Source organism: Cnephaeus nilssonii (genome assembly GCF_951640355.1).
Source record: "Cnephaeus nilssonii genome assembly, chromosome: 11".
Lineage (NCBI taxonomy): Eukaryota > Metazoa > Chordata > Mammalia > Chiroptera > Vespertilionidae > Cnephaeus > Cnephaeus nilssonii.
This window is the reverse complement of record NC_137082.1, coordinates 36284574-36310899: the sequence shown is the minus strand read 5'-3', so window position 1 is coordinate 36310899 and position 26326 is coordinate 36284574. Positions and strand designations below refer to the sequence as shown.

Here is a 26326-nt window from a genome sequence, read left to right as displayed (position 1 = left end):
GTATCACCTGCATGGCTGCAGCGATGAGCACCCAGGACCTGGAGCAGCCCACCCCATATTCTCAAAGGTTCTGGGGAGCCAGAGAGGGGCTCTAAGTCGAATTGGTAAATTCAATTTGTGCCTCCCAGAATGGACCCTTCTCAGCCTGGGGCCATAGCTCTGTCACACTGTCCCCACAGGCACCCTCACATGGGTCAGATCAAGCCCCCAACTTAGAGCTTGGACAGCGTGGTCTCCATAGCTCTAGTGCCTCGGTCCAGCTCCTGCCTGAGCCAAGGGAGGCAGGGAGCAGGATTTTTCCTCTTGACAGCAGACACCACCTCTTGGCAATTATCATGGATTTTTTTTTTGCGGGGGCTTGGCATACATCACTTCGCAACACTGATTACAAGATTTCTGGGACCCTTCTAGGGGAGGGGCTGGAAGTAAAGAAGGCAGCAAACCTGGGGGACCACCCCAAGGCTCCCAGCAACAGCCTTAGCAGTGAGCCAGTCCACAGATCCAAAGCAACACACTCAGACTCTCATTGGCCAGTTCCCCACCCTGGCTGGGACGTTCATTGGCCAAAGTCTTTTGATGTCATCTGTTTCTGAGGCTCCCCAGAAAGCGAGACCATGTGTGTAAAGCATTAGGTACACAGGAGAGCCACCAGATAGCTGCTCTGTCCCTGGGGCTGTTGGCTTTCTTATCAGTGATATCTCATCAGAGTCCTTCCCAATGACCGCTAAAGTGGCCCCCTCTGCCTAGTTGCTTTCTCACAGCATTTCTTTCCCTTACAGCATTTGTTGCTGTCTTATTTTTCTGCCCCTAGCCTGAGAGACAGAATGCAATGCAAGTCTTGTTCTCTGCTCCATCTTCAGCCCTCCCACACAACCTGGTTCCAAGTAATTATTGTGGAAAATCTGTCATTCCATATAAACTAAAACACATCAACAAGATGACAATGATGATGATAGCAGCTAAAGCAGATGGCATGGGCCACGTGCTAGGCATTGGTCTAAGTGCTCTACATAATTTATTTAATCCTTACAAAATCCTGTGAGGTAGGTATCATTATTATCTCTGTTTTATAGATGAGGAAACTGAGAAACAAAGTGATTTGCCCAAACTCATATTAATTGGTGGAGATGGGATGTGAGACCAGCTAGGCTGTGCTTTTGAGCATATCAGTGGAAATGTATTCAATAGACATTTATGATACCTACTCTGCGCCTGACAAGACCCAGCCTCTTCTTGAGAAGCTCCTACTCTGGCCTCTAGGAGGAGCTTAGAAAATGTCTCTTAAATTAAGAAGGCTTCTCTCTCCACCTCCCTGCCCTCAAACCCTGGGAAAAAGCACCTTTGAACCACCATATCATTGCTTTTCAGATTTGATAACTCAAGGAACTCCTGGAGTACACCTGAGCCCATGAGGAATGCTGTTTGAAGGAATGAAGTCAGTCTATGAAAATATCCCTCAATGGAGAATCATCCCTGAAGATAAGAAACTGTGACTTGGTAGCTGGTAAGAGAATTTTACTGTGTGAACATGGGTGGATATGAGGCAGTTGTCTTTGCTCCCAGGCGGTGTTTCTCAAACCTGGATACCCTGAGAGTGTGCCCAAGGGCTTTGCTGAGACCCCTCCCACCCTGCCGGGCCCATACATACATCCTTCCTTGCTGATGAAGGCCCCTTGGGGAGCCTGTGGGATGCCCTTCCACACGGTGATGGGCTTGGGGTAGCCAGGGTCGGTGGCCCGCCGCTCCTCGCTGTAGCGCCAGTACTGCTCGCCTTTGAAAAAATAGGTCTTGCCCACGGGTTCCCAGCGCAGAGCCGTGTCAATGCCTTCTCGGGGCAGACAGCTGCCCAGCTCCCCCAGGCTGTGGGGGTACCCAGGCTCCACCGTCACCTCCTTAAACACCCAGTACTTGTCACCTGTGGCCAAGAGAAGCCCAGGATCAGCCTTCCCCAGTCACTCAATGCCAGAGGTGGTGGCTAGTGCCACTTGCCCATCTTATTCGGGGACTGAAGTCATTCATAGAGCCAGAGTACAACAGGGAAACAGCCCTAGGCCCGCTTGATACCCTCACTAGAAGACTGAGGCCCCTTGGCCCAGGCAAACTGTAGGGGGCAAGAGGCCAGAAGCCAATCATAGATCCTGGACAACTCACTCCATGCCGCCCAGACTGCGTGTTTCACCCGCTGTGATTTGTTCCTTTCTCCTCTCTGGGTGATCTAAGCCACTCGTACACACTAGTGTTCCTTGCTCCCCCACTTACACCAATGACACCCAACTCTGAGGCTCTCTAGCCCATTGCCACTCTCTCAGTGCACTGAGCACCAGACCCGGGTATCCTGATGGCCCATCTGCCTACGGGCATTTCCAAATTGGCTTTCCAGAGTTCCTCATCTCCACCACAGGGGGCGCCCTCCCTCATCACCTTTCAGCCTCCCAGAGTCCTGGCATCACCTTTGGCCCTCGTTCCTCCTCCTCTAGCTGTCTTTAGCCTCCCTGCTATGGGCCTTGCAGACATCACTCTCCTCAGCTCCAGCAACCATTTCAGAAATGGCCTCCCGCCTCTGCACCTGCTCTCTGGTTCTCTGTGGCTCACAGACATTCAATGAATTTCCAGTGTTGCCCTAAGAGATCAGTAGTAAATTCTGGCCTGGCAAACAAGGCTCCTCAGGCCTCTCCCCAGAAAACTACCTTTCCAGGCCACTTCTCACAGCTTTCCGATGTCCACACGTGCACATCCCCACACTCCTCCTTTGCCCATGCTGTTCCTTCCCCCTTGGAATCCGTTCCTTGCTTCTCACTAACTGTCTGTATCTTATCTGACCCAGGTCAAGGTAACTGAAGTGAAACCACCTAGCACAGGATGGGCTCGGGGAGGGCACAGGGTGGCATGCTGCACATGTTAGGCCCCCTCCCCCTTCCCTGACTGTCCCAGCCTCTGGGCTGTGTGGCCTCCTCCCTCTGCGTCACTGATAGGGTGGCCTTCCATGGAGCACTGATGGTCTTCAATGGCCTGTACAACCCTCTACTTCATGTGGCTGAGGCTTGTCACCCACCAACTTTGACACATACAGACCCTTAACAATCACTCCTTGACTTGATTTCCCCAAATTGTGCATTGTTTGCCTGAAGGATCTGTCCTTTCAAATGTCAGTGTCTCTGTTAGGGCTAGAAGGACCCTTGGAGTACATCTGCCTCCCACCCCACTTCTCCCAGTTCACAGATGATAAAAAGGGAGTCCCGAGGACAGGGAACCATCCCAAGTCCCTCAGCAGAGGCCACATTACCTTTGAAGAAGACAAATCTTCCATCAGCCCTTTCATAGGCTGCATCTATGCGGGCAGGCAGGCCCTTCCAGAACTGCTCGATCTGCATGGGGTAACCCTCCTGCACCCGGTTATTGCGCAGGCGCCAGAACCAGCGATCCTAGGGGTTAAGGAGAGGAGAGGAAGAAGCATAACCTGTGAACCCAGTGCTCAGCCCAAACCACCAGATACCTTCCCCTGGGCCCAGCCTTGAAACCCTTTGTCAAGTCTGTCCATTTACTGCTTCTAACTTTCAGAGCCCTGTGGAGAAGACAGGATTGCTCATTAACTCTTTTTAAGTAAGCCTCCTTAAAGGTGCAGCCTGAGACAGAGTAGACAGGTCTGATGGGGGAAGAGATGTGGAGGAGCAGACGGGATGATGCCAGGGCCTGGAGTAGCCACGTGAGGGCAGCAGAGAGTCACTGACATCAGCCGAGCCACTCCTGAGTCATTGAGCCTGGGCAGAGTGCCCTCCTCATATGTGGCTGGCTCCATCCAGCAGGGCAAGGACCATGGGAAGCAAACCCTCTTTTGCTTGGGGGAATTCCCCCAAGACCTGGGTGTGAATTCAGGTTCCTCCACTTACAGCTGCATGACCTTGGGCATAGTACTTAAAGAGCCTCACCTGCAAATGGGGGAATAATGAGGGATCAGATGAGAGAATATAGGCAAAGTGCCTAGAACAGTAGGGGACACATAATCGATGTTGAATAAATGGCAGATCAATAGGCCAAGAGTGTGAGAAAAGCCCTCCTCTTCATACTGGTGCCTTGCCTCACTGCAGCCCCTGGCTGGTAGGCATACTGGGCAAGGTCTGTAACCTCCCAGGACCTCAGTTTTCTTATGTGTCAGTGAGGATAATAAAACCCAGACTTGCCTAGGAACTGTTCAGTTGGAAGATCCAAGAGTACAGAAAAATGAATGTGATTCATAAAAGATGGTACAAAAACTAGAAAAGGTTTTTCAAAGGACTTTCACATCCAGTTTGTTTAAACCTTATTTTGACTTTCACAACTCTTGTTAAGTTGATATGAGATATACAGGGTCTTAAGGAATGCCAAGTGGGTTCCTAGAGCCACTCGGTGAGAGGCAGGCTGACCCAGGGTGCTGATTCTTGCTCAGGGCTCAAAACTTGCGGGGGAGAACTCCACGAGGGGAGTGGGGAAGTCCCCTCCTACCTCCCAGTGTGATGGAGACATGCTGCCCAGACCCCCTTCATTGGAGGGCTTACTGCCTCCGAGGCTGGGAGTGTGGTCAGCAGGCAGTTTTCAACTGTCCGCCTCTCAGGATGGCCTCTGCTTCTGAGAGTTCCCCCAGGTCACATCCTTCTTTATCCAATGACTGAATGAGGTAGGGGGTATAAAGTTACAGCCATTTGGAGCCCAATATGGGATAATTCTGACCAGCCAACCTAGCTCCAGAGCCCCCTGTGAGGGTGGCTGAGTCTGCAATGGGCCTAATGGCTGCTTATAAATATCATCTTCCGTCCAATCCTGCTTCCCTCCCACAGATGCTGATCCCAACGGTACTCCCTCATCAAAGTCCTGCATTCCAAACATCATCTCAGAGTCTGCTTCCCTTAGAACCCAATGCAACGCACCAAGCAGGCTTCCCCACCAGTCAGCCCATGGCTAAGGTGACAGGACCAGACAGGTGACAAGATGTAGCCTGGCTTGCTTCCTGTCAGGCACGCCTCAGTACCAGCCTCTCAGCCCTGGCAGGATCTAGAGACAGATGCAGCCACCACTGTGCCAGCCCCTACTTCATAGCCATGCATTATTTGATCTTCATACACCCTTCGTTAGGGGAATGACCCCTAGTTTACAGATGGAGAAACTGAAGTCCAGAGAAGGGAGGTTGACTTGCTTAGTCACAGACCAGAAGCAAGTCTCCAACACTTCTAAGAGATAACCCTGGGGTCACCAACTTCCCCCCCTCCCTCTTGATTCACTCACAGCACCAGGAAGAGACCCCGTGTCCTGGCCATTGGGCCAGCTCCCACTTAGGCCCCACAGCAGGCCGAATCCCAGAGCAGCACTGCTCCATGGTGGGAAAGACATGGAAGGGAACCCCTGGAAGATGCCCGTTGACTGGGCCTACCTTGAACACAAACATCTCGCCCCGGAAGAGAGCCACTGTGTTGAAGTTGCCATCACAGATGTTGGGCTTGGCACCGGGTGTGGATGGCCTGTCCCCGAGGGGTGGCCGAGGAGGCCTGGGCTGGCGCTCATGCTTCCTCTCAGACGGTGAATGGATCCTGCGGACAGGGAGCGTGGGGAGGGGCCTTGTGGGCTCCAGGGGCTCGGCTGGGGGTCCTGGAGAGAGGGGCTGCATCTTAGAAAGGGGCCAGCCATTCCCTGCCTCCCCATCACCTAGGCAGTCTGAGACAAGTCTGTCACACTCCAGCCTCCTGTACTCTCTCCCCATTTTTCATTCCCCAATCTTTGAGAAAACAGGTGAAAAATAACCATTAAATGAGACTCTCAGTTGTCCACCCTCAAATCGGGTATGTTCTCTTTCTTCTCTCCTTTTGTGAGAGAACAAGTCCCTTCTTCGGTTCAGTGTCCCATACCCTCTTTCTCTGCTCCCCTCCACACACGCTGGCCCACTGCCTCACTCCCCTTCGTTCTTTATCCTGCTTCAATTGACTCTGCCCCGTTACCCACTGCACTGCTCTGTCAAGATCACCAGTGGCCTCTGTGTTGCCAGATTCAATGGTTACTTGGTTCAGACTTTGATGTGCATGTGTATTCTTCAGGGATCTTGATAAAATGCAGATTATGACTCAGAGGATCTGGTGGGGCCTGCGATCCTGCATTTCTTTAAGCTCTCAGGTGATGCTCATGTTGCTGTCTGAGGCCCACACTTGTAGCAAGATCATAGAAACCTTTTCCTCAAAACACTCTTTTCTCTTTTCCAGAACCCAGCACTCTCCTGGTTTCCCTCCTACCCGAGGCTGTGCCTGCTCAGCCTCCTTTACTGGGAGCCTTTCCTCGTTCCCCGCTACTCGAAAGGGTCCTCTTCTTTTCCCTCTCTCTATTTTGGTCCCTAGGTCAGAGCTTCTCAAGTTGGACTGCATAATAGGATCACCTGGGGAGTTTTAAAAACTCTTGATGCTCAGGAGGCACCCCAGTCCAATTAAAACCAAATCCCTGGAGTGAGGGTCTGGTATTGGTATTTTTTTATTGAAAACCAAAGGTGATTCCAGTGGGCAGCCAGGTTAAAAACCAACACTCTAAGTGATCTCATCCAGTTCACAGCTTTAAAGACTCTCTCTTGAGCTGTCCAATAGGATGTCCTGGGATGACAGAAATGTTCTATATCTGCACTGTCCAGTACAGTAGCCTCTCGCCACACCTGGCTACCGAACACTTGAAATGAGTGACTAGTTGTTAGTGTGACAGAGGAACTGAAAATTTTATTTTATTTAAGTCTAATTAAGATAAATTTCAATTTCAATAGCCACATGTGGCTATATTGGACACCAAAGATTTCCAAATCAACATCCCAGCCCAGATCTCTGAGCTACAGACTGGTCAGTCCTATGGCCCCACAATTACAAAAGCCAGAAAACTTGTTGTCATCCTCCTCACCCCATGTCTCATCTATCAGCAAATCCTGTCCATTCTATTTTCAAAATACCTTCCAGTTACCACCACCCCTGTCCAGTCCTCTTCAGCTTAGCCTATGGAGATCCTGCCTAACCTTCCTTGTGTGGATCTCCTGGCTAAAGGTGGGACCCCTTGAAAGTGAACCTCAGGAGGCTAGAGGGAGGTGTGTGGAGGGGCAAGGCAAGAGAGAAGAGGGAGTAGGTGGGCCTCTACTCACTTTTGTCCCTCCCAGTAGCATACCCTCCCCTATTTCCCAGGGTGAGGGCAAGGGGGATGGTAGGGGTGGGGAGGTAGCTTTGCCCACTCTGGTTAAGCAAGGACATCTTCAGTCTCTAAAGGTCAGACAGCTGTCAGAGACACAGCAGCTATGTGGATGGATGGCAGTGCTCCCTCTCCCCTTCCCTTCCCTTCCCTTCCCTTCCCTTCCCTTCCCTTCCCTTCCCTTCCCTTCCCTTCCCTTCCCTTCCCTTCCCTTCCCTTCCTTTGCCTTCCCTTCCCCTCCTTCCCCCCTTCCCCGTGACAGGCAGGCAGCCACAGCCCAACCCCACAGTAGAAGTGGTGGCCCCTCTCCCCTGCCACACACCGTAAATCTTCTGGATGCCCTGGAGATCATCCTGAGGCAGCTTGAAGTTGTGTGTCTCCATGTACTGGTAGAAGGGTGCCATGATGGCGCTGGGGTCGTTGGAGTGTTCCAGTCCCAGTGCATGGCCCAGCTCGTGCACAGCCACCAGGAAGAGGTCATTCCCTGTGGGGAGGGGGATGGGGAGGTGCCCAGGGCACCCACTTAGATATCAGACTGTCAATCCATTAGGTTAGAAAACACCCATAGACTTCATGCTAGGCCCCGTGCCGGACACTGGATCACACCCTGCCTTCCAGAACTCTCGACATAGTGGGGGATAGGGAGGGAGAAACAAAATAAGTGAAACTAGTGTTCCAGGTGCTTTAATAGATGTCTATAGGGTCGAGAGAGGATATCAAGAAGGAGGAGTCATTTAAACTTGAAGGAAGGTGTTCCATGAAGCTTCATCAAGGTGAAGCATAAGTTGAGTGGTGAAAGATAAGAAGTTAGTCAGGAGAATGGATTCAGGGGGTAGGAGAGGAAGATGGGTGGGGATGGCATTCCTGGCAGAGGGAAAGCTATAAACAAGATCCAGGGACAGGCAGTTTCATTCCACTTGGCTCTGGAACAAAGCACGAGGGGAGGGCCAGAGAGCGATGAGGTCAGCCAGGCTGGCAGCAGGCTATGATGCCATGCAAAGGAATCTGGATTGGCTTCTTGGCCAGTGGGGGGTTTAAGCAGGAGTGGGGGTGGTGACACAATGACATCACTCTGGCTGTGGTTGGAGGAAGGTTTAGAGGGCGGTGAGACCAGAGACAGCGGGATCAGAGGGGTCAGTTTGGAAGCAGTACAAGGGCCCAGGTGGGAGATGAAAAGGGCCCGAGCCAAGGTGGAGGTAGTGGGACAGGCAGAGGGGAGTCCTGGGTGGAGGTCAGCTTCAGGAGACCCAGGGGCAGGCCGGGCTCTGGGCCTGTGGCAGCTCTCAGTCCGGCAAGACCTCAGATCTAAACTGATGTATCATCGAAATCAAAGATAGGGATTCAAATTTGAGTGAAAAACAAGGTCCAGGTGCTGAAAGTGGAGCATGGGGTATGAAGCTGAGGCAGCCACATAGCATAGTGGTCTTGAGCACATGCCTCTGAGTGGAGCAGATCACATTAATGCCCAGCTCCACCCCCACCAGCTGTGGGAACTTGGCCAGAAGGTCTACCCCCTGAGCCTCCTTTCTCATTTATAAATGGGGAAATCATCCTACCTTACGGGTTGTGTGAGGGCATAGTTGCTCTCGTTACCATACATAAGATGGGAAGGTTGGTGCCTGGAATAAGCCCATTGACCAGAAGGGAAGCACAAGGCCATGGGGGTTCCAGCAACCAGATCCTCTTAAAACCAACTCCCCTGATCAGGCCTGATTTGGGGGGTCTTAAATAACCCTAACTTTGTGAAATAAATGCAAGGGGCTGGGAGTTGGGCAGGCTGTTGTTTCAACAGTCCTGACTCCTGTCTGTCCAGTTACAGAGCCCTGCTTCCCTTGATCTCTGGCCTTGGAGTGCCCTTGAGCCCTGCCTCTTAGTGCCCAGCTTTAAGGCATGTTGCAGTCCATTCCTGCCACCTTGAAGTACAGGGGAGGCTGCCAGGAGCCCAGAAGGTTGTCAGGAGACATAGTGTCCACTCTGGCCCCAGTGTCACTGGCAAAGATATCCTACCCCAGTGCAGCCAAGGGCCCTGTGAGGGTCAGATGGGGTTGAGGATTGTCTCTGGCCTTTCTGGCTCAAGTCTTGGGAAAAGAGAAGAACCCCGTGGGGTGGACCCAGACACGTGCATGCCTGCTGCTCTGCTGACACCACCCGTTTGTGTGTGTGTGTGTGTGTGTGTGTGTGTGTGTGTGTGTGTGTGTGTGTGTGTGTGTCTTTTTAGCAGAGGGGGCATGGGCAAGATCAGCGCAAGGTTGGCCAAGAGCCTGGGGCTGCCTTCTGCTGGGGAAGGGCAAGCTGGCATGAGGAGGCCAGGCCGCCCCCAGTTCCTTCCTCAGGTCCTGGTCCCTCTGGCATCAGGAAAGGGTGAGCTCATCTCTGAGCTCCATCCCAAACAAAGAGCGGAAGGCAGCTCTGCTTCCTGGGGTCCAGTCTTGGCTCTGCTCCTAGCCTGCTCTTCCACCTGCGACAAGCTGTTCGGGCCACTGTCTCCTGACCAGGCTCTTCCTCGGGGGTATCCACAAGGATCTCCGCTGGACACCAGGGCGCAGGGCTCCAAGCTCCTGGCCAGACTAAACCTTTGTCCCTAGCCTGTGTCTGTTACTCTGTGAGCCTCTGTGCCTGGGTCTCTGTAGACAACAGGAGTAGGTCCTTGAAGGAAAGGGCCCTGTGGGTTTGATCCAGGGACCAAAAGGCAGAGAACTGGGGAACTGGCATCTTACTGCACAGAAACCCAAGAGACCTGCCATGAGGAGATGGAAGGAGAGGGAACAGGAGCGGGAGAACTCCCTGGAGCGTGTGACGTGGAAAAGCAGGGGTATGGAGAAGACTCCACTGGTCAGAAAGGCAGTTCCTGGGAGCCAGACTGCCATGGATCCCAGCACTGCCGTGTCCTAGCAGGGTGACAGGTTAAATCTCTTTCTCTGTAAAATGAAGGGAATAATGGTACCATCATAAGGACTGAGGTGAAGATTAATGAGGCAAAATATGTAAAGCACTCATATAGGCTCCTGTCACAAAACTATGACTGTTAATTAGCTAGGTCACATTGAGCTGTGTGTGAGGACCAGCATCCCCAATCGGGAGTATTCCTGTGGGCTGGGAGCTCAAAGCCTTGGGCCTCTTAGCAAGTATATACCTTGTCTGTGCCTCATTTCCTTCTCTTAGGACCTCCAAATTTGGCGAGCTCCATCTGATTTATTCCTCCAACCCCCCAAACGTTTACAGAATTTCCCTTTGCCTCTATTCTTTTGCCAGTGCTATCCCCTCCACCTGGAATAGCCTTATTTCTTCCAAGTTCAGCTCAATGCCATATCTTCCAGGAAGCCCTCCTTGATTTCTCCCACTGGCAGTGAATGCTGCCTCCTCGGCACTCTACCAGTGGTTTATCTGAACTATCTCTATGGCACTGACCACTTTCCATTCTACATGATAGTATCCAGCACACACTCTCATTCATCCTCGGACTGCGAGCTCCTTGAGAGCAAGCTTTGTGTCTGACAGGGCTCGGTGTCAGCAGTCAGGACAGGAGAGTGCCAAAAGTTCAATCTTTTTTCAGGTGTGGTCCTTGGACCACCTGCAGCAGAACCACCTGGGGCGATTTTTAAAAATTCAGAGTCCTGGGTTCACACCTGGCTCTGCCACTTACCAACGGTGTGACTTTCTTAACCGCATGCAACTTTACTTTTCTCATCTACAAACTGGAGATTATGATCCCTGCTGAGCCCAGCTCCCAAGGTGGGGGAGAGTCACTGAAGTAATTGCAGAAGGGCTCTGCCCTGTGGATTGCTGGTCTGGACGACTCTTCCCGTCTTGTCACCTTCCCTTGGGCCGGGCTCCCTCCCCAGCAGAGCTTAGTGAATTGTGCTGACTTCACTACTTGACTCATTGGGAAGAGTTGAGGACAGAAAGTACCTGGAAGCAGTCCCCAAGACCAGCTGAAAGGAAGGGCGTGGTGGGCTAGACTACCTTTCACCCAGACTCCAACCAGCGGGAGAATCAGAGTCACCTTTACCATCCAGAGGTTCTCCAGAGCAGTGGTCGCCAACCGGTGGTCCGCGGACCACTGTGGTCCGTGAGGTCCGAAAGGTTGGCGACCGCTGCTCCAGAGAGCCTTTTAAACACACAGGTGGAGGAGATTACGATTCAGGAGTTTGGGGTTAGAGTTTAGGCAACTTTCCCCCCGTCCCTTTTTAAAGTTCCCCAGGTAAACTTTTTAAAGGTTGGGTCAGGCTGACACACCTGAGCCAACCCGTCAACCTTAACATCACTAAAAGTGGGACAACCTGCACCACATGTGCTTCCCAGTGTGATGGGTTAGGGAGGACCAGCACCACCTAGGAAGTATTCTTGCCAAAAAAAGTGAACCTGGATCTGGACTGTTGATCTAATTAATATTCAGAAAATATGGGGAAGAAAGACAAGTTAAAAGTGAACCTGAATCTCGTCAAGCCAAATGATTATACTCAGGAGAAGTGACCCAGTTTCTTTAATATATATGGTTGTTGGGGCACAGGAAAAGGAAGCCAGGTGACTGTTTTAAATTAAAAGGGCCTTACGAGACACATCAGTCTTGTATGATGTATGCATGGTGTTTGGATCCTGATGCAAGCAAACAACTATAAAAGACATTTTTGAAGTAACTTGAGAAAATGAACACAAACCGGGTATTTGATTTTAAGAAATTATTGTTAATTTTGTTGGGTTTGATACTGATTTTTGTGGTTGTGTAAAAAGTAATCAGAGGTACTGATATATACCAAAGTATTTACAGGTGAAATGATTATGCCTGGGATTTTCTTTAAAATACCTTAGCCAAGCCCTGCCAGCATGGTTGAGTATCAGACTATGAATCAGGAGGTCAGGGTTCGATTTCTGGTGAAGGCACATGCCCGGGTGGTGGACTCGGTCCCCGGTCGGAGGCGTGCAGGAGGCAGCCAATCAATGATTCTCTCTCATCATTGATGTCTCTCTCTCCATCTCCCTCCCTCTCTGAAATTAAAAAAAACACAAAACCCACAAAAAAAACCTCAGCCAAAATATAAAAGTGTGTGAAGGGAGAGGATAGACAAAATAGGAACGACGTAATGTTGATAATTGTTGTTGCAGGGTAATGGGTGCCTGGGGGTTAATATTGTCATTCTCTCTACTTTTGTGAATTTGAAATTTTCCATATTGGAAATTTAGAATAGAGAAGAAAGCCAGTAAACAAAAGTTCCCAGGAGAACGCTGCTCACTCCCTCCCTGAATTTATGTGGAAATTAAACAAGATAATACACAGGTGCTCAATAAATCTTGGTTCCTATCCTTTCCTTTCAAAAGCCGTCCGAGGGCACTTGGTTCCTTTCCAGCTTGCCAGCCAGCTATTACTGTGGTTGTGAGAGGCATCTGGATAGTTCATGCTTGGTTTTCCAGAGCATAGAAAAACCCTGACTCTTGTCCAAAGAAGACATTGGCTACCTTGGAATTTCTATCAGAACCAGCAGTCATTCATCAGGATGGGGTGGGACAGACAGGAAGGTGCTGGGATGGTCCCAACTCCTTCCCACCCACACCACCAGCAATGCTTAGGCTTTTAAGACTGGGTCCAAGGTCTCCAACAGCAAGGAGTGGATCTGGGAAATGCAAACCCCAGAGCTGGGAAGGGGAGGGCAGAGAAGGAGGAGTGTCTTCCCAGTGCTTCCTGGACAACAACCTTTTAAGATTTCCTTTATCTCTATCAGGGCTATAATTTAAAATCTCACAAGCTGGCATATAACTGGAGCTAAAAAATGTTCGTTTTCTTCTCTTCACACCTTATCAGTTAGCACAGACCGCCATTCCTTGACACGGATCCAAGAATAAGAATGAGATAAAGAACAGGAGTTCTGAAAGCCAGGAAACCACATCCAGGACAGAAGGGAAGGGACACTGGGGCAGAGGAAATGGAGCTAGGTAGGAAAGAGGCCGCAAGTTCGAAGAGGGCAGGGGGCAAAGGGAAATTGGATTTATAATTTTGCCTGGGCTGAGCTTTGGCCAAACCACCTCCTGAACCACCCTTTGAAGGATGAGCCAAGAGTTGATGATCCCTGATCCATGCAAAGATACTAGGTACAAATTTTGCTCAAGGAGGTCATCCCCATTTACAAACACTAGGCACAGCCTCTGAGGAAATGGGTTTTAAAGTCTGCTCTCAGCCTGAGCTTTGCCAAGGAAAAGAATGCCCAGTGTTTCCCAAACTTGCCTACGCATGAGCATGAGAATCTCCAGGGGGAGGGCCTGGAATCCATGTTTATAACAAAAGACCTGATTGAGTCTTATGACCAGACAAGTTAAAGACACTCTGGGGTTGGAGACAGTGTTTCTTGAGGTGATGGAACCCCTGCATCAGAAGGGATTTTATCAGACTACATGCAGATTCCCAGGCCCAGGCCCAGAATCAGAGAATCAGAATAGCAAAAGGTTAGGGGCCTGGAGCCCAGAGTCTGCATTCTTTAAAAAAGGTTTCTAGGTGATTTGGGTGTGCTATGGAGTCATAATGCTCAGGTTCAAAGCCTTATTTCATCATTCACCAACTATGGGACCTTGGGTAGGTGACCTAATATTTCTCTATATAGTTTACCTATCTGTAAAATGGGGGTAGTAATATATATATAGACTACGTAAAAAGCACTTGACAGGGCCTTACAATATTAACATACTAGTTGTCTATTACAATCTAAAATAGAATAGAATCCTCTGTCCCTTTCTCCCCTAGACTCCTACTGCATTTTCTTTCCATTTCTGCTATATCCTCCAGTACAGGCTGCCTGTGACAGGGTAATTTAGGTACATAGCTGTCTCCCCGGCTTGACCCTGGACTTCCAGAGGGCAGAGACCATGTCTTTTTTTTTTTTTTAATGTTTGGATCCCCTGGGTTGTGTATCATGTTTCATTAAAGTTGGAAGGGACCTCAGAGATCATCTAATCCAGTCCCTCGTTTTACAGGTGAGGAGACTGGGGGTGAATTAGTTGCCCCTAGAGACACGGCCAGGTGGTTGAACTATGGCACTGCCACTTATCTACCACCTATGCCACTTGAATCCCAAACTCTTCATTTAAAAATTATATACACTTGCCTACTTCTAAACATGTGCCTTATGAGTAAATATAGATGAGGGACTCTTTTGCAACCTGAAGAGTATTGTTACTGTGACTGTACAGTACTGAATCTGGATCCATGTAATATTCATTAAATCATAGTGATGAAGAGCAAGTTATCCAAGGATGTTATTCATGTGAGGTTGACATAAGGGAGTGAGCCAGTCACGTCATCCCATAAGATGGCCTTTGAAGCTGTCATCAGTCAGGCCGGAGCCTACCACTTTCAGACCCCACATTCAGCTTTAATTATTTTTTAACCCTTTTCCCCAGCCTCTGATTCATTACTTTATCTCCTTATTCATGCTCCAACTCCTCCCTTCTGACTCAGCCCAGTTAGACCATTTACTAAGTGATCTCACCCATCTCCATGGCCTTGACCCTGGTGGAGCACATGTTGAATATTATGAGGGGCCATCGTTCCTACCCTTTTAGGTTCTTAGTTCTTGGACAAGAAGCTCTAGAAACTAGGAACTCATCTCATCTATGGTATCCTCCAGGTTCTTCCTCAGGGCTTCTGAGAAACCCAGGATTGATCCCCTGTTCCCTCATTGCCTTACCATCATGGTTGGCGTTTCCTAATGTCCATGGCTCATCTGAATCAAAGTGAGTGTCTCCTCCAATTCCGGGGCCAGGGAAGTAGGCATGAGCCAGGAATCCTCCTTCCCCATCAAATGGGGAACTGTCTCCATGGAAGCCAGAAGCAAAGAAGATCATGATGTCTGCCTCCTTCCGGTCACTTTTGATCTCATGGTATGGCACCTCTTCAAAGGTCAGTGGGGTCACCTTCTGCCACACATCAAAAGCCTGGCGAATAGCTTTCCGTGTGTCTAGCTCACCCACCTTTGGGGTGTAGTTGTGAATGCTGGTGAGAGAGGGGAAGGAATTAGAATAGGGAGGAACTGACAGAGAGTCAAAGACTAGCAGAGCTAAAAGGAACATCAGAGACCATATGGCCCAATAATCTTCAAATTTTGACACCTAGAATTCTGCTTAGGTGCCCTAGGGCAGTGGTCGGCAAACCGCGGCTCGCGAGCCACAGGCGGCTCTTTAGCCCCTTGAGTGTGGCTCTTCCACAAAATACCACGGCCTGGGCAAGTCTATTTTGAAGAAGTGGCGTTAGAAGAAGTTTAAGGTTAAAAAATTTGGCTCTCAAAAGAAATTTCAATCATTGTACTGTTGAAATGAGTTTGTTGTACCAGTGGTCGGCAAACTCATTAGTCAACAGAGCCAAATATCAACAGTACAATGATTGAAATTTCTTTTCGGTTTGCCGACCACGGTTTGCCGACCACGGCCCTAGGGGTTGAGGGGAAGGCCGAGTAGACAAGGCTCTGGGTCCCAAACCCTGCCTAAATCAGAGTATCTTTGCTTTAATCAGTGTTTTGTATTTAGTCTCTGACAAAGTCTGTGTTGAATATAGGATTTTTCTTCAGTTTTTAGAAAAAAAATAAATTGGTGGATAGTAGTTTCTAAAATTTATGTTCTTCTGCCTGGCTGGTGTGGCTCAGTGGTTGAGTGTTGACCTATGAACCAAGAGGTCACAGTTTGATTCCTGGTCAGGGCACATGCCTGGGTTGCAGACTCCATCCCCAGTGGGGGCCATGCAAGAGGCAGCCGATCAATGATTCTCTCTCATCATTGATGTTTCTTTCTCTTTTTAAAATATATATATTTTTATTGATTTCAGAGAGGAAGGGAGAGGGAGAGAGAAATAGAAACATCAATGATGAGAATCATTTATCGGCTACCTCCTGCACCCTCCCCCCCCCCCCCCACTAGGGATTGAGCTTGCAACCCAGGCTCAATTTCATTATATATATATGAAATTGTGGCTTTCATATTTATATATATGAAATTTACATTCTCCCAATATATACAATATGTGCATTTATAAGAGTTATAAAAATAGTTAAACAGTGGAGAGTTTAAATGAAATGTCTCTTAAAAAAAACCCCCACACATTTGGCACCAACTACTGCTGGTCTACTTAAAAGCTGGTATAGGGCAGTATGTGATTTAATCAGTTATAGATTTAGCTATTTAAGGTTACTATATCCATATTGCATGGTTATCCACAATGGGGCATCACTGTTTTTGGATATTCTGCCCCATGAACACCTGGAACAAGGATTATTCACCCATGCCATAGGCAAGAAAACTGAGGCTCAGAGAAGTTGGGTGCTAGAAGTTAAGGTCAGGATTGTGTTAGGATTCATTCTTTTTCTTGATCCACTCTACCTCTTCAGGAGACCCTAAGAGTCTATCCAGTTTCTAACCCAGATTCTTCAGTTTCTTTTTCTTGTCAGATTTCTGAAAGAATCCTGTTCTGATCTCTACAGCTTGTCAGCAGGAGAGCCCTTAGTTCCACTCTAAGATCTCTATCTTAAATCCTACCTCAGAACCCAGGAGTTCTACCCGAGATGGAATCAGAGTCTTGTGAGGTGCCAACCAGAGCCCACCTGAGCCTGCCCTATGTCTGGCTCTTGTCCCAGCCCCACTCTGAATTCAGGCGTCCGAGAATGCTGTGATGGGCTCCATCATCCCTGCTCTTGATCGCTGGTGTGACTTGAAGACTGATCTTGCTCTGTCCTTGGTTTCCCTAGACCCATGATGGGCAAACTGCGGCTTGCAAGCCACATGCAGCTCTTTGGCCCCTTGAGTGTGGCTCTTCCACAAAATACCACGGCCTGGGCGAGTCTATTTTGAAGAAGTGGTGTTAGAAGAAGTTTAAGTTTAAAAAATTTGGCTCTCAAAAGAAATTTCAATCTTTGTACTGTTGATATTTGGCTCTGTTGACTAATGAGTTTGCTGATCACTGCCCTAAACAATCAGCGCATGACACTGTTGTGATTCAGGTCCCAGTTCTCTATAGTCCTTAAGAAACAACTGGGAACCTGTGCTGGGAATCTCTCATGAAGTCTGTCAGACTAAGTGGGAAAGGGATGCAGATCACAGAGAGTGTCGTTTTTCAAGCGGTGATAGGAGAATGGGTTCAGCTATGGTTCTTTATCATAGCTAAAAGTTACTGAACAATCCATGCCCCACTTTCTGCAACTAAACCTGATTGGAATGTAAACAGAACACAATGGAGAACCCCTAAAGGACCAGATAAATCTGAAGTTGGATATAGCATCCTCTGGAAGCCACAAGAATGACAAAGTCATAGGCTCTCAGCACCTGGCCCACGCCCTGATCACAGACCCACCTAAGGTGTCAGCCTCTGAAACTCAGGCCAGGAAAAAAGAGAATGAAGGTGGAGCCAAACCCAGGGAGGAAGAGAGGAAGTCAAAGCACCTGTAGGTGATGTGTTTCTGCCTCCACTTCTGTCCAGTGAGGGCATAACGCTTGTTTCTCCGCCTACGGCTCAAGTGGGGGTGATCAGGGACACCACATCGGGGTTTCTTCATCCATCTGGGCAGAGAGAAGACACATACACACCTGCACTGTGGTCACTGAGCACTCTAGGAAGATACTGCACAGTCCCCGGTCCCGGTTTGAACTGCATTTGGGTCACTGGAACCCTGGCTTTGATGGGTTCCCCAATAGGAACACAATCGACCCATTCATTCATTCATTCACTCACTCACTCACTCACTCACTCACTCACTCACAACTGAATATGCAGAAACATTGCTGCATATGAGCCTGGGAGTCAGGAGAATGGGCTTGATAGTTCCAGCTCTACCACTAATCATAGGAGCCTAGGCAAGCAACTGAATCAGCATGAGCCTCAGTTTCCTCATCTGCAACATGAAAATTCAAGTTCTTGCTGTGCTTAGGTCATAGCCTCAAAGGAGGGCATATATGTGAAAATACTCTGTAATGTTATTGAATCATATCATTTCCTGGTTTAAAACCCTCCAGTGATCCCCCGGCCCCAAACCCCTAGAATTAATTCGAAACTCCCTACCTTGGCTCACAGGGCCCCATGTGATCTAGTCCCTGCCTACTTGTCTGATGACACCTTCAACCTTTCCCCCCTCATATATTCTGCTCCAGCCACAGTGACCTTGCTGTGCCTTGAACATGCTAAGATTGTACCCACTGCAGCGTCTTGGCTATGGCTGTTCCCTCTGCATGCAACACTCCTCTTCACATGGTTTGTTCCCTTCATTAAGGTGTCTGCTCAAATGTCACCCCTTCAGAGAGGACTTCCCTGCCCACCTTCTCTAAGGTTTATCCTGCTTAACTTTTCTTCATAGCATTTACCATTCATGGAAATTATATATTTGCATTTTTGTTTATTCTTTTTCTCTCCCACCAGATTCTAAGCCACATGAGGACAGGAACCGTGCCTGTATTCCCAGTGCTGGCACAGTGCCTGACACAGAAGGTGGTCAATAGTGGTTTGTTGAATGAGTGAGAACTGTTCAACAGTACAGTGGCGTAGCTTGGAAGACAGCAAATGCCCTGTTGTTCAAAAAGTGGCTAAACAACTGTAGGACATAGAATGTAACTTTTAAATTTATTAGTCTGTTGCCTCTAGTAAATGGGAAAATCTTTGAGGACAGGAAGTGTATCATATTCATCACTGTTTCCCCAGAAGTTAACCCAGTGCCTGGAACTAAAGTAAATCCTGATAACTGTTTATTACCAGGTAAAGTTATATCAGGGAACAGTAAGCCTTGGACATCATTGGGGATATAAAAAAGGGGCCAGGATAGAAGATTTAAAAGCTCATGGCTGATTGGGGCCCAGGCCATCCAAGTCCCTGCTGGCCTAATGACTATCTCACTAAACTGTAGCTTGGGATTGCCAGAAGGGAAAACCGTCTGACCTCATTTGCAGTTGTTGAAAGCAGTTGCCACTGGCAATATAGAAAAGAGACAAAATATTATAGCCAAATACAATACAGTGTCTACATCATCTACATCCTATACTCGGAAATCAATAATGAAAAATACAATAATAACAATACCATGCATTGGAATAAAAATTGATAATTTTCACAGTGTTTACATTAATTTTTTTTTTCTGATTCTCAATACAACTTTGTGAGGTAACCAGAAATTATTTATTCTCTGCATTATAGGTGAGGGAAAAGAGACACAGATAAATTGAGTAACTTGCAAAATATAACAAAACGGTGAGGCAGGACTGGAACTTAGTTGAATGAATAAGTGAACTATTAATTTTCATGCTTAGTACAAGGTGGGGCTAAAGGAACTGTTTGTTGAATGAATGAATGAATGAATGAATGAATGGGTGAATGACTAATGTGTGACATTTTCCAAGGTAGGCACTCAAAAATAATACTTTGAATTGCTAATCTAGCTTCCTTTCACTGACAGTCCCTGGGAAAAGAACCAGGAACCATCTCTGCAGTGGCAAGGCTGAGCAAGGCCTGGAAGGTTCCCCAGGGGGGAAACAGGCCCAGAGGAGGCAGTGGACTGCCCAAGGCCACAGAGCTGGAGCCAAAACTAAGGTCTCTAAATTTTACCCCAACACCCTCCCCATTCTTGTTTTAAGTGTGACTGCCTTCTTCCTTTCCATGCCTCCAAATCAGCATTCCCCACCTTCCTGCAAAGAGGGGGCGGGGCAGAACCGCAAGTGGGAAATGCCATCCTCCTCCCTTAGATCATTCCCTCTGCCTCCTCCTCTTGTGTCCACCTGCCACACTCTGAACTCTGTCCAACAGGCCTGGGGCTTTCTGGAACAGAGTAAAACCCAAGGCCAGGTGGTACCTCAGCAGAGACACCAGTGCTTCTGCCCCAGGATGCACTGCCATGAGCCCTGCACAAAACCCTCAAAATAACCTCCGCTTTGAAAGGTGGTCGGGTCCTCTCTAACCAGCTCACTCATGGGGCCACAGGGCTAAGGAGTCCATTGTACTCCCAGCATCATAGGAGAAGTCTAATGTATTATCTCAGAATTCCACAGCCTCACAATCAGAGAATCCTAGGAATAGAAAACATTTGGACAGAATGTTAGGATCATAAAACCCCACACTCACCAAACTTTAAAAGCTTAGACACTCAGAACAATGGAATCTAGAATTTGAAAGTCATAATTCAACACCCCCCCTTTGCAAATGAACAAGCTGAAGCCCAGAGAGATGATTCTCTCACAGAGTGACTCATCCAAGGGGTGGATAGATCCTGGCTCCTCAACTGGGTGGATTTTCTGTTCTTTCACCAAATGCCTTCCCCACATCCTCATCCAGCCCTGCTCTCTCCTCCACCTGAGATCAGGATCCAACCCCCCACCTCCTTTCTCCTGACTTCATGGTGTTAATGGCTTTTCTTAAACAGCTTCAATGACTTCCATGGCTATTTCTTAAACAAACTGAAGCATGCCCAACTCTCTTCAAACTTAAAATCCTACATAATAAAAAGGTAATATGAAAATTAGCATCACTCCGCTACGCCCACGATTGGGCAGCGGGAGGCGCAGGGGGCGGGACTCAGGGTGGCCGATTGGCTGGCGGTAGGAGCGGGGGGCGGGGACTCACGAGTCTCCATCCCCTGCTCCTCCCGCAGGCCTAAAAGGCCAGCGGAAGACGCTGGTGGCGGAACTCGATTGTGTGGCTGCCGGCACCAGTTTTCTGCAGCAGTTTTCCTCTGGCCACCCGCGGATCGGAGGCCTCCTGATCGGAGTTCCTCTCGGGGTGGCTGATCGCGCTGGAGGGAGGTGCTCTGATCGGCGGGTGGCCAGAGGAAAACTGCTGCTGGCGGATAACTGGTGCCAGCAGCCAGGTGAAGGAAAAGTCTATTGCACGAAACTTCGTGCAACGGGCTTCTAGTAAACAAGTAAAATTCATTCCTCTCTAGCTACCATCTATTCCTCCCTTTCACTATTAAGCTTCTTGAAAGTTTTCCTACATTTGCCATCTCTACTCCTCACCTCTCCTCCCCACTGCAATCTAATTTTGTCTCCACCGTTCCTCAGAGCTTATAATGGCCTCTTTGTTCCCAAACTCAGCAGACACATCTCAGGCTCCTATTGGACCAGCCTGCAGCCGCTGAGCTCATTTGCCATTCCCACCTTCACTGCCATGACGTCACAACCCCATTCTCCTTAAACCTCTCTGTCTGCTCCTTCTCAGCTTGTTTTGAGGGGCTCCATCCCTGGCACTCTTCTCTTCCTCCTCTTTATACTCTCCCTGAGCCATCTCGACCATCTCGTGGCTGGTTTGTTATTACCTCCTCAGTGTCTCCCTGAAACTCATTGTTTCCTCTGAGTCCTAGACTGATGTAGCCAGATGACTATTTTTCACTAAATGGTAAGCCTCGGGGGCAGGGATCATAGGATCAAGCACAGGCACTCAGCAAACATTTGATAAATGGAAAAAGTGTTGTCAACTCTGTCTCAAGTGTTCTCTGCATCAAGTGTCTATCTCAGGGAATGCTAGAGGTATGACTCATAGAACCACCAGTTCCAGAGGAAATCTAAGATAATCTATAGCTAAACCCCTCGCTGCGTTGATGAGGAAGCCTAGGTAGGCCCCAAAGGGTTAAGTGACTTGTCGAAGGTCACACAGCACGTTTGTGGCAGAGCACATCCCCAGCTCATGTAGGAAAGGGCACCGTGGGGTGTTGCCTTCTGGGATGACACTGAAGAGTAAAGGTAAGGAAGGTAGGATGGGCATGGTGTATACGTGAGGCCATGACAAATGTGAACCTAAACGTAAGTCCAGAAATTTCAAAGGCACAATGTCCTATGCAAATCTTACTCGATTGTTGTCTGATCCAACACACCGGTGACTGGGATCCCGTAAAACTGCTGCATAGTGGAGACAGCTGACTGTAAGGCCTTCCCTGAGTGCAACGCAGATGCCCGTGAATCATAGGGAAGCAGATAGCCATAGGACTTTAACCAGTTCTGAAAGACATGTGAAAGGAAAGGATGCATTATGCTGGAGAAGCCTCTGTTCTACCTGGGCAGAGATCTGCCCTGGAAACGGATCATTTCACCCAGGGGACTTGAGGACTCATGCTCTGATTTCTTCCTCCTTGACTCTCTCCTGAAGACATGCAAATTTATCTCCAGAAAACACAGATCTTGTTGGCTTACTCTCCTGCTATAAACCTTTCACTGGATCTCTACTGGCTACAGAATAAAGATTAAATTTGCATTCAAGGCTTTCTACTATCCTGACTCTTTGCTCATCTATTGAGTGGTTTCCACTGACAGATGTGACATATGACTAGACATGCGAGGGCACAAGAACAGTTCATTTTCTGAAAGAGAGTGGCCTTCCAGAAACCTATTTGTCTAAAGCCAGAGTCTGATGAAGAATTATGCTGTAGAATATTTACTGGTATGAGATTATATATATTCTTTACTGCTAACCCCTCCTAAAAAGCAAGCCATTAAAAACAAATATAAACAAAACAATATTGATATTTAATTTAAATATCACTACATAAACATACGCATAAAAAAGCCTATAAGGGCACAATAATAGTATGATTACATAAGAGAATGTCTTATTTTTAATAAATACACACTGAAGTATTTAGGTTTACATAAGGGTATATCTGCAACTCTTTCTTAAATGAGCTCAGGAAAAAAATAGAGAGAGAGGAAATAGATGTAGTAAAATGTTAATAGTTGGGCAATCAGGTGAAAGGTATTCAGGAATTCTTTGTCCTATTCTTGAAAACTTTTCTGAAAATCTGAAATAATGTCAAAAATTTTATATAAAAAAGAATTAATAAATATCCTTTGTTATAGTATCTTGGGGGACTTCTTTTTTTGCTCTTTTCTTTTTTCCAAGTTTTATGCATGGAGTCATTAAAAATAAAAGGAGAAAAAAGGGCAAGAGAATCTGAAGTAGCTTGGATGATGAAGCTCAAACAAAGCAATGAATCTGAAAGGCAGCAAAGACAATTATTCCCACTAATGAGCATGAGGGGATGGAAGCCTGAAGAAACCAGAGCACCAGCAAACACTTGTGGCATCAATTGGAGAATGAGAAAAACATCCATGTCTTTCCTGAATCCATAAGCATTTACAGGAGCCTCCTGTGTGCTTGTCTCTAAGCCAGACAGAACCCGTGCCCATCCACAGAGGATTGTCCTGAACACCAGGTGAGCTCATGGAAGAAAAAGAATGTAGGCAACCATATTATTCCCTTTTTATCTATAGTTTTAATTTCTTGTTTCTATATGAACAGTCTTATTGTGGCTATGCCTGTTATTACTATTACAAGTCAAATCAAGCCATTTTTGGAAGGAGGCAAACCAGAAACTATGAATATTTACTTTATCAAAGGTGACTAACATCTTTACTGTCTTGTGATAAAATCCATTGGACTGATTAAAAACAGCATGGCTCAGTGGCTGAGTGTCAACCTATAAACCAGGAGATCACGTTCAATTCTGGTCTGGACATATGCGTGGGTTGCTGACTTGATCCCCAATAGGGGGCGGGTGCAGAAGGCAGCCAATCAATGATTCTCTTTCATCATTGATGTTTCTCTCTTCCTCCCTCTTCCTCTCTGAAAGTAATAAAGATATATATTTTAAAAAACACAAAAACAGCCTGGCCAGCATGGATCAGTGCTTGAACGTTGACCTATGAACCAGGAGGTCACGGTTTGATTCCTGGTCAGGGCACATGCCCAGGTTGCGGGCTCCATCCCCAGTATGGGGCATGCAAGAGGCAGCTGATCAATGATTCTCATCATTGATGTCCTATCCCTTTTTCTCTCCCTTCATCTCTGGAAACAATAAAAAATATACTTAAAAAAAATCCAATGTGTACAGGGTTCTATGGGAGAACAAAAGAAGGGTGTCTTAGCCACATGGGGGCAGGGACAGAGAGAAAGGAGTGCTTGGGGGAGGCCTCTGAGTGGACATAGGATCAGAGCTGTTTGGTGGATATAGCATGTGCAATTGTCTGGAGCTGTGAGGGAGCATGGCACATTCTGAGCAGTCTTTAAAACGGCTACAACTTGGGGGAGGGCTGTGTGGGGATGAGTAGAGAGGGTTGGAAAGGAAGAAAGTGGAGAGGTGATATACAGGGTGTGGAAAAAGTAGGTTTACTGTTGTTTGTATGGAAAATAATATAAGAATAAACTTTGTGTTTCAAGTACTCACAACGGTAAATCTGTGTTTGCCCCACCCTGTATAATAATCTATTTACCAAATGGACAAATTACAGAGAATCACTTGTGACTTGATTGTGGCCTAGGATCAGCCAAAAAATTGAGCTTCCATTTCCTTATTTATAAAATGTAAACAATAATTCCTCCTCCCCAGATGGTTATTAAGATGAAATGAACAAATGCACCTGACATAATCACTCAAAAGGTGTGTGTTACCTCTATCTTTGGATAACATGCATGTTGAAATCTAGTCATCTCGCCTTCCCACATTCTCCCTGAACCAAGAGCTGTAGTGGTATCAGTCCTACTGGGTCCTTTGAAGGCAGTACATTGTCATGGTCAAGCCTACTTGCTCTCAGGTGACCTATGGGCATAACCTCTCAACTGCACATGAGAAACATCAGCTGACTTGAATTGTGTGCTCTTTACCCTGTTTCTCAACTTCTTAGGACCAAACACAATCACTTCTATCAAACTTTAGCTTAAGGAAAATGATTTCCCTACGGGAGATTCTGTATGGTTTTTTGGTTTCAGAAAATGAACACTGGGTAACAGTGGTTTTCCTTTTTGGCCTTTCTGCCAGGAATCTTTCAGCCAAATTTATAGCATAAGTGTTGAACACGGTGATGCTTGGAAATAGCTATTTTTTTTTTTTTCATCTTTCTGACCACCACGGTATGTTTCATCCTTAAAAGTCTTACTTAAGAACATTGTTTCAATCTGTAAACTGCTGCGAGCCCTTCCAAAAAGAGGTATGGTACAAATCTAAAATAAATCCAATTCCTCTCTAAAAATCCAACTAAAATGAATTATGGCATTTGGGAAATGGCTGGGGCTCTTTGGACAGATACTGTTGACAAACCAGTCAGCCAACTGATTATTTTTTGATTACCTACCTCTAAACTAGCATGGCATTTAAGAATCTTCTCCCCTCCTGCTCTCATTACTGCTTATGGTAGGAGGTAGGGAACAGGGAACTTTAGCATAAACCCTTCTAGGGCTTCGGGAAATTAAAAGTATCTCCTCCTCAGTAAAGGGCAGGCTGACTTACCCAGATCCTTTTCTGGGACACTCCAGCAAGAAGCATCTCAAAGCCAATCGGATCCATTATGAAGGTCTCACAGTCTATCTCAGAAGCTACAGGAGTTAAGATCTAAGCACTCAAGTCCTAGGTAAATGTCTGGGTCGGGACCAAACGTCGGAATGGATCAGCCTTCTCTGGGTTCTGCTTCCCTCCCATGTTCACTGGGGACAATCAGAGCTCAGGGGCAGGCGCCTATGAAGGGAAGTGGGAGCAGGAGGGGCTGGTCAAATGACAGCTCTACACCAGGGAACAGGGCACTGAGCTTGGACCTGGTGCATGCCCATGAGCATATGCGCATGTGTGTGTTAGAGGGTAGGAGGCCAAGGACTATGGATTAGCCACCAGACAATTCCAACTGCTGCTGCTGAACTCTGTCTCTGCCACTCACTTGTTCTGCGACCCAGGCAGTTCTCTGACGGCTCTGGGCAGAAGCCTCTGATGTTGGAGCAACTCTTCTAAACTCCAGTCATAGCAATTCCAAAACATTTCCTGCCCTTTCACACCTCCAGGCTGCTCCTGCTGCCTACAAAGCCCATTCTCTTTATGTGTGTGAGCAAACTCATCCTTCAGGTCTAGCTGAAATGCCATCTCCTTTGGTAAACCTTCCTTAACTCTCCTGGGCAGAGCTAGTGGGTGCCCTGTTTGCTCCCGAAGCGCCTTACTTCTCTACCACTCTAAGCACAACTACCACAGTGTGTCACACCTGATGGTTGACATGTTTTCCTCACTAGATTGAGTTCCTGAGGAGCAGAGGCTCATAATTATTTTTGTATTTGCTATGGTACTTCGCACAGCGCCTGGCACAATAAATAATGAATGAATAGATGAATAGTTCGTCTAGGAGGCAAAGTCTGGGTACTAAAAAAGGAATTTCATCTTGGCAAGGTTTAATGAGTAACGTA

General features: G+C 47.6%; 1 protein-coding gene across 1 annotated transcript in view; it reads right to left on the bottom strand.

Annotated features, from left to right (window-relative positions):
- MMP24 (matrix metallopeptidase 24) overlaps positions 1-26326 on the bottom strand; it is a gene marked incomplete at its 5' end in the record, with an annotated part of 40495 nt that overhangs the window by 666 nt on the left and 13503 nt on the right. Inside the window, 7 exons of the mRNA XM_079783995.1 lie at positions 1649-1915; positions 3284-3422; positions 5402-5616; positions 7496-7657; positions 14847-15151; positions 17584-17700; positions 21962-22110. Coding sequence (XP_079640121.1) covers positions 1649-1915; positions 3284-3422; positions 5402-5616; positions 7496-7657; positions 14847-15151; positions 17584-17700; positions 21962-22110 — 1354 coding nt within the window. The remainder of the gene's footprint in view (positions 1-1648; positions 1916-3283; positions 3423-5401; positions 5617-7495; positions 7658-14846; positions 15152-17583; positions 17701-21961; positions 22111-26326) is intronic.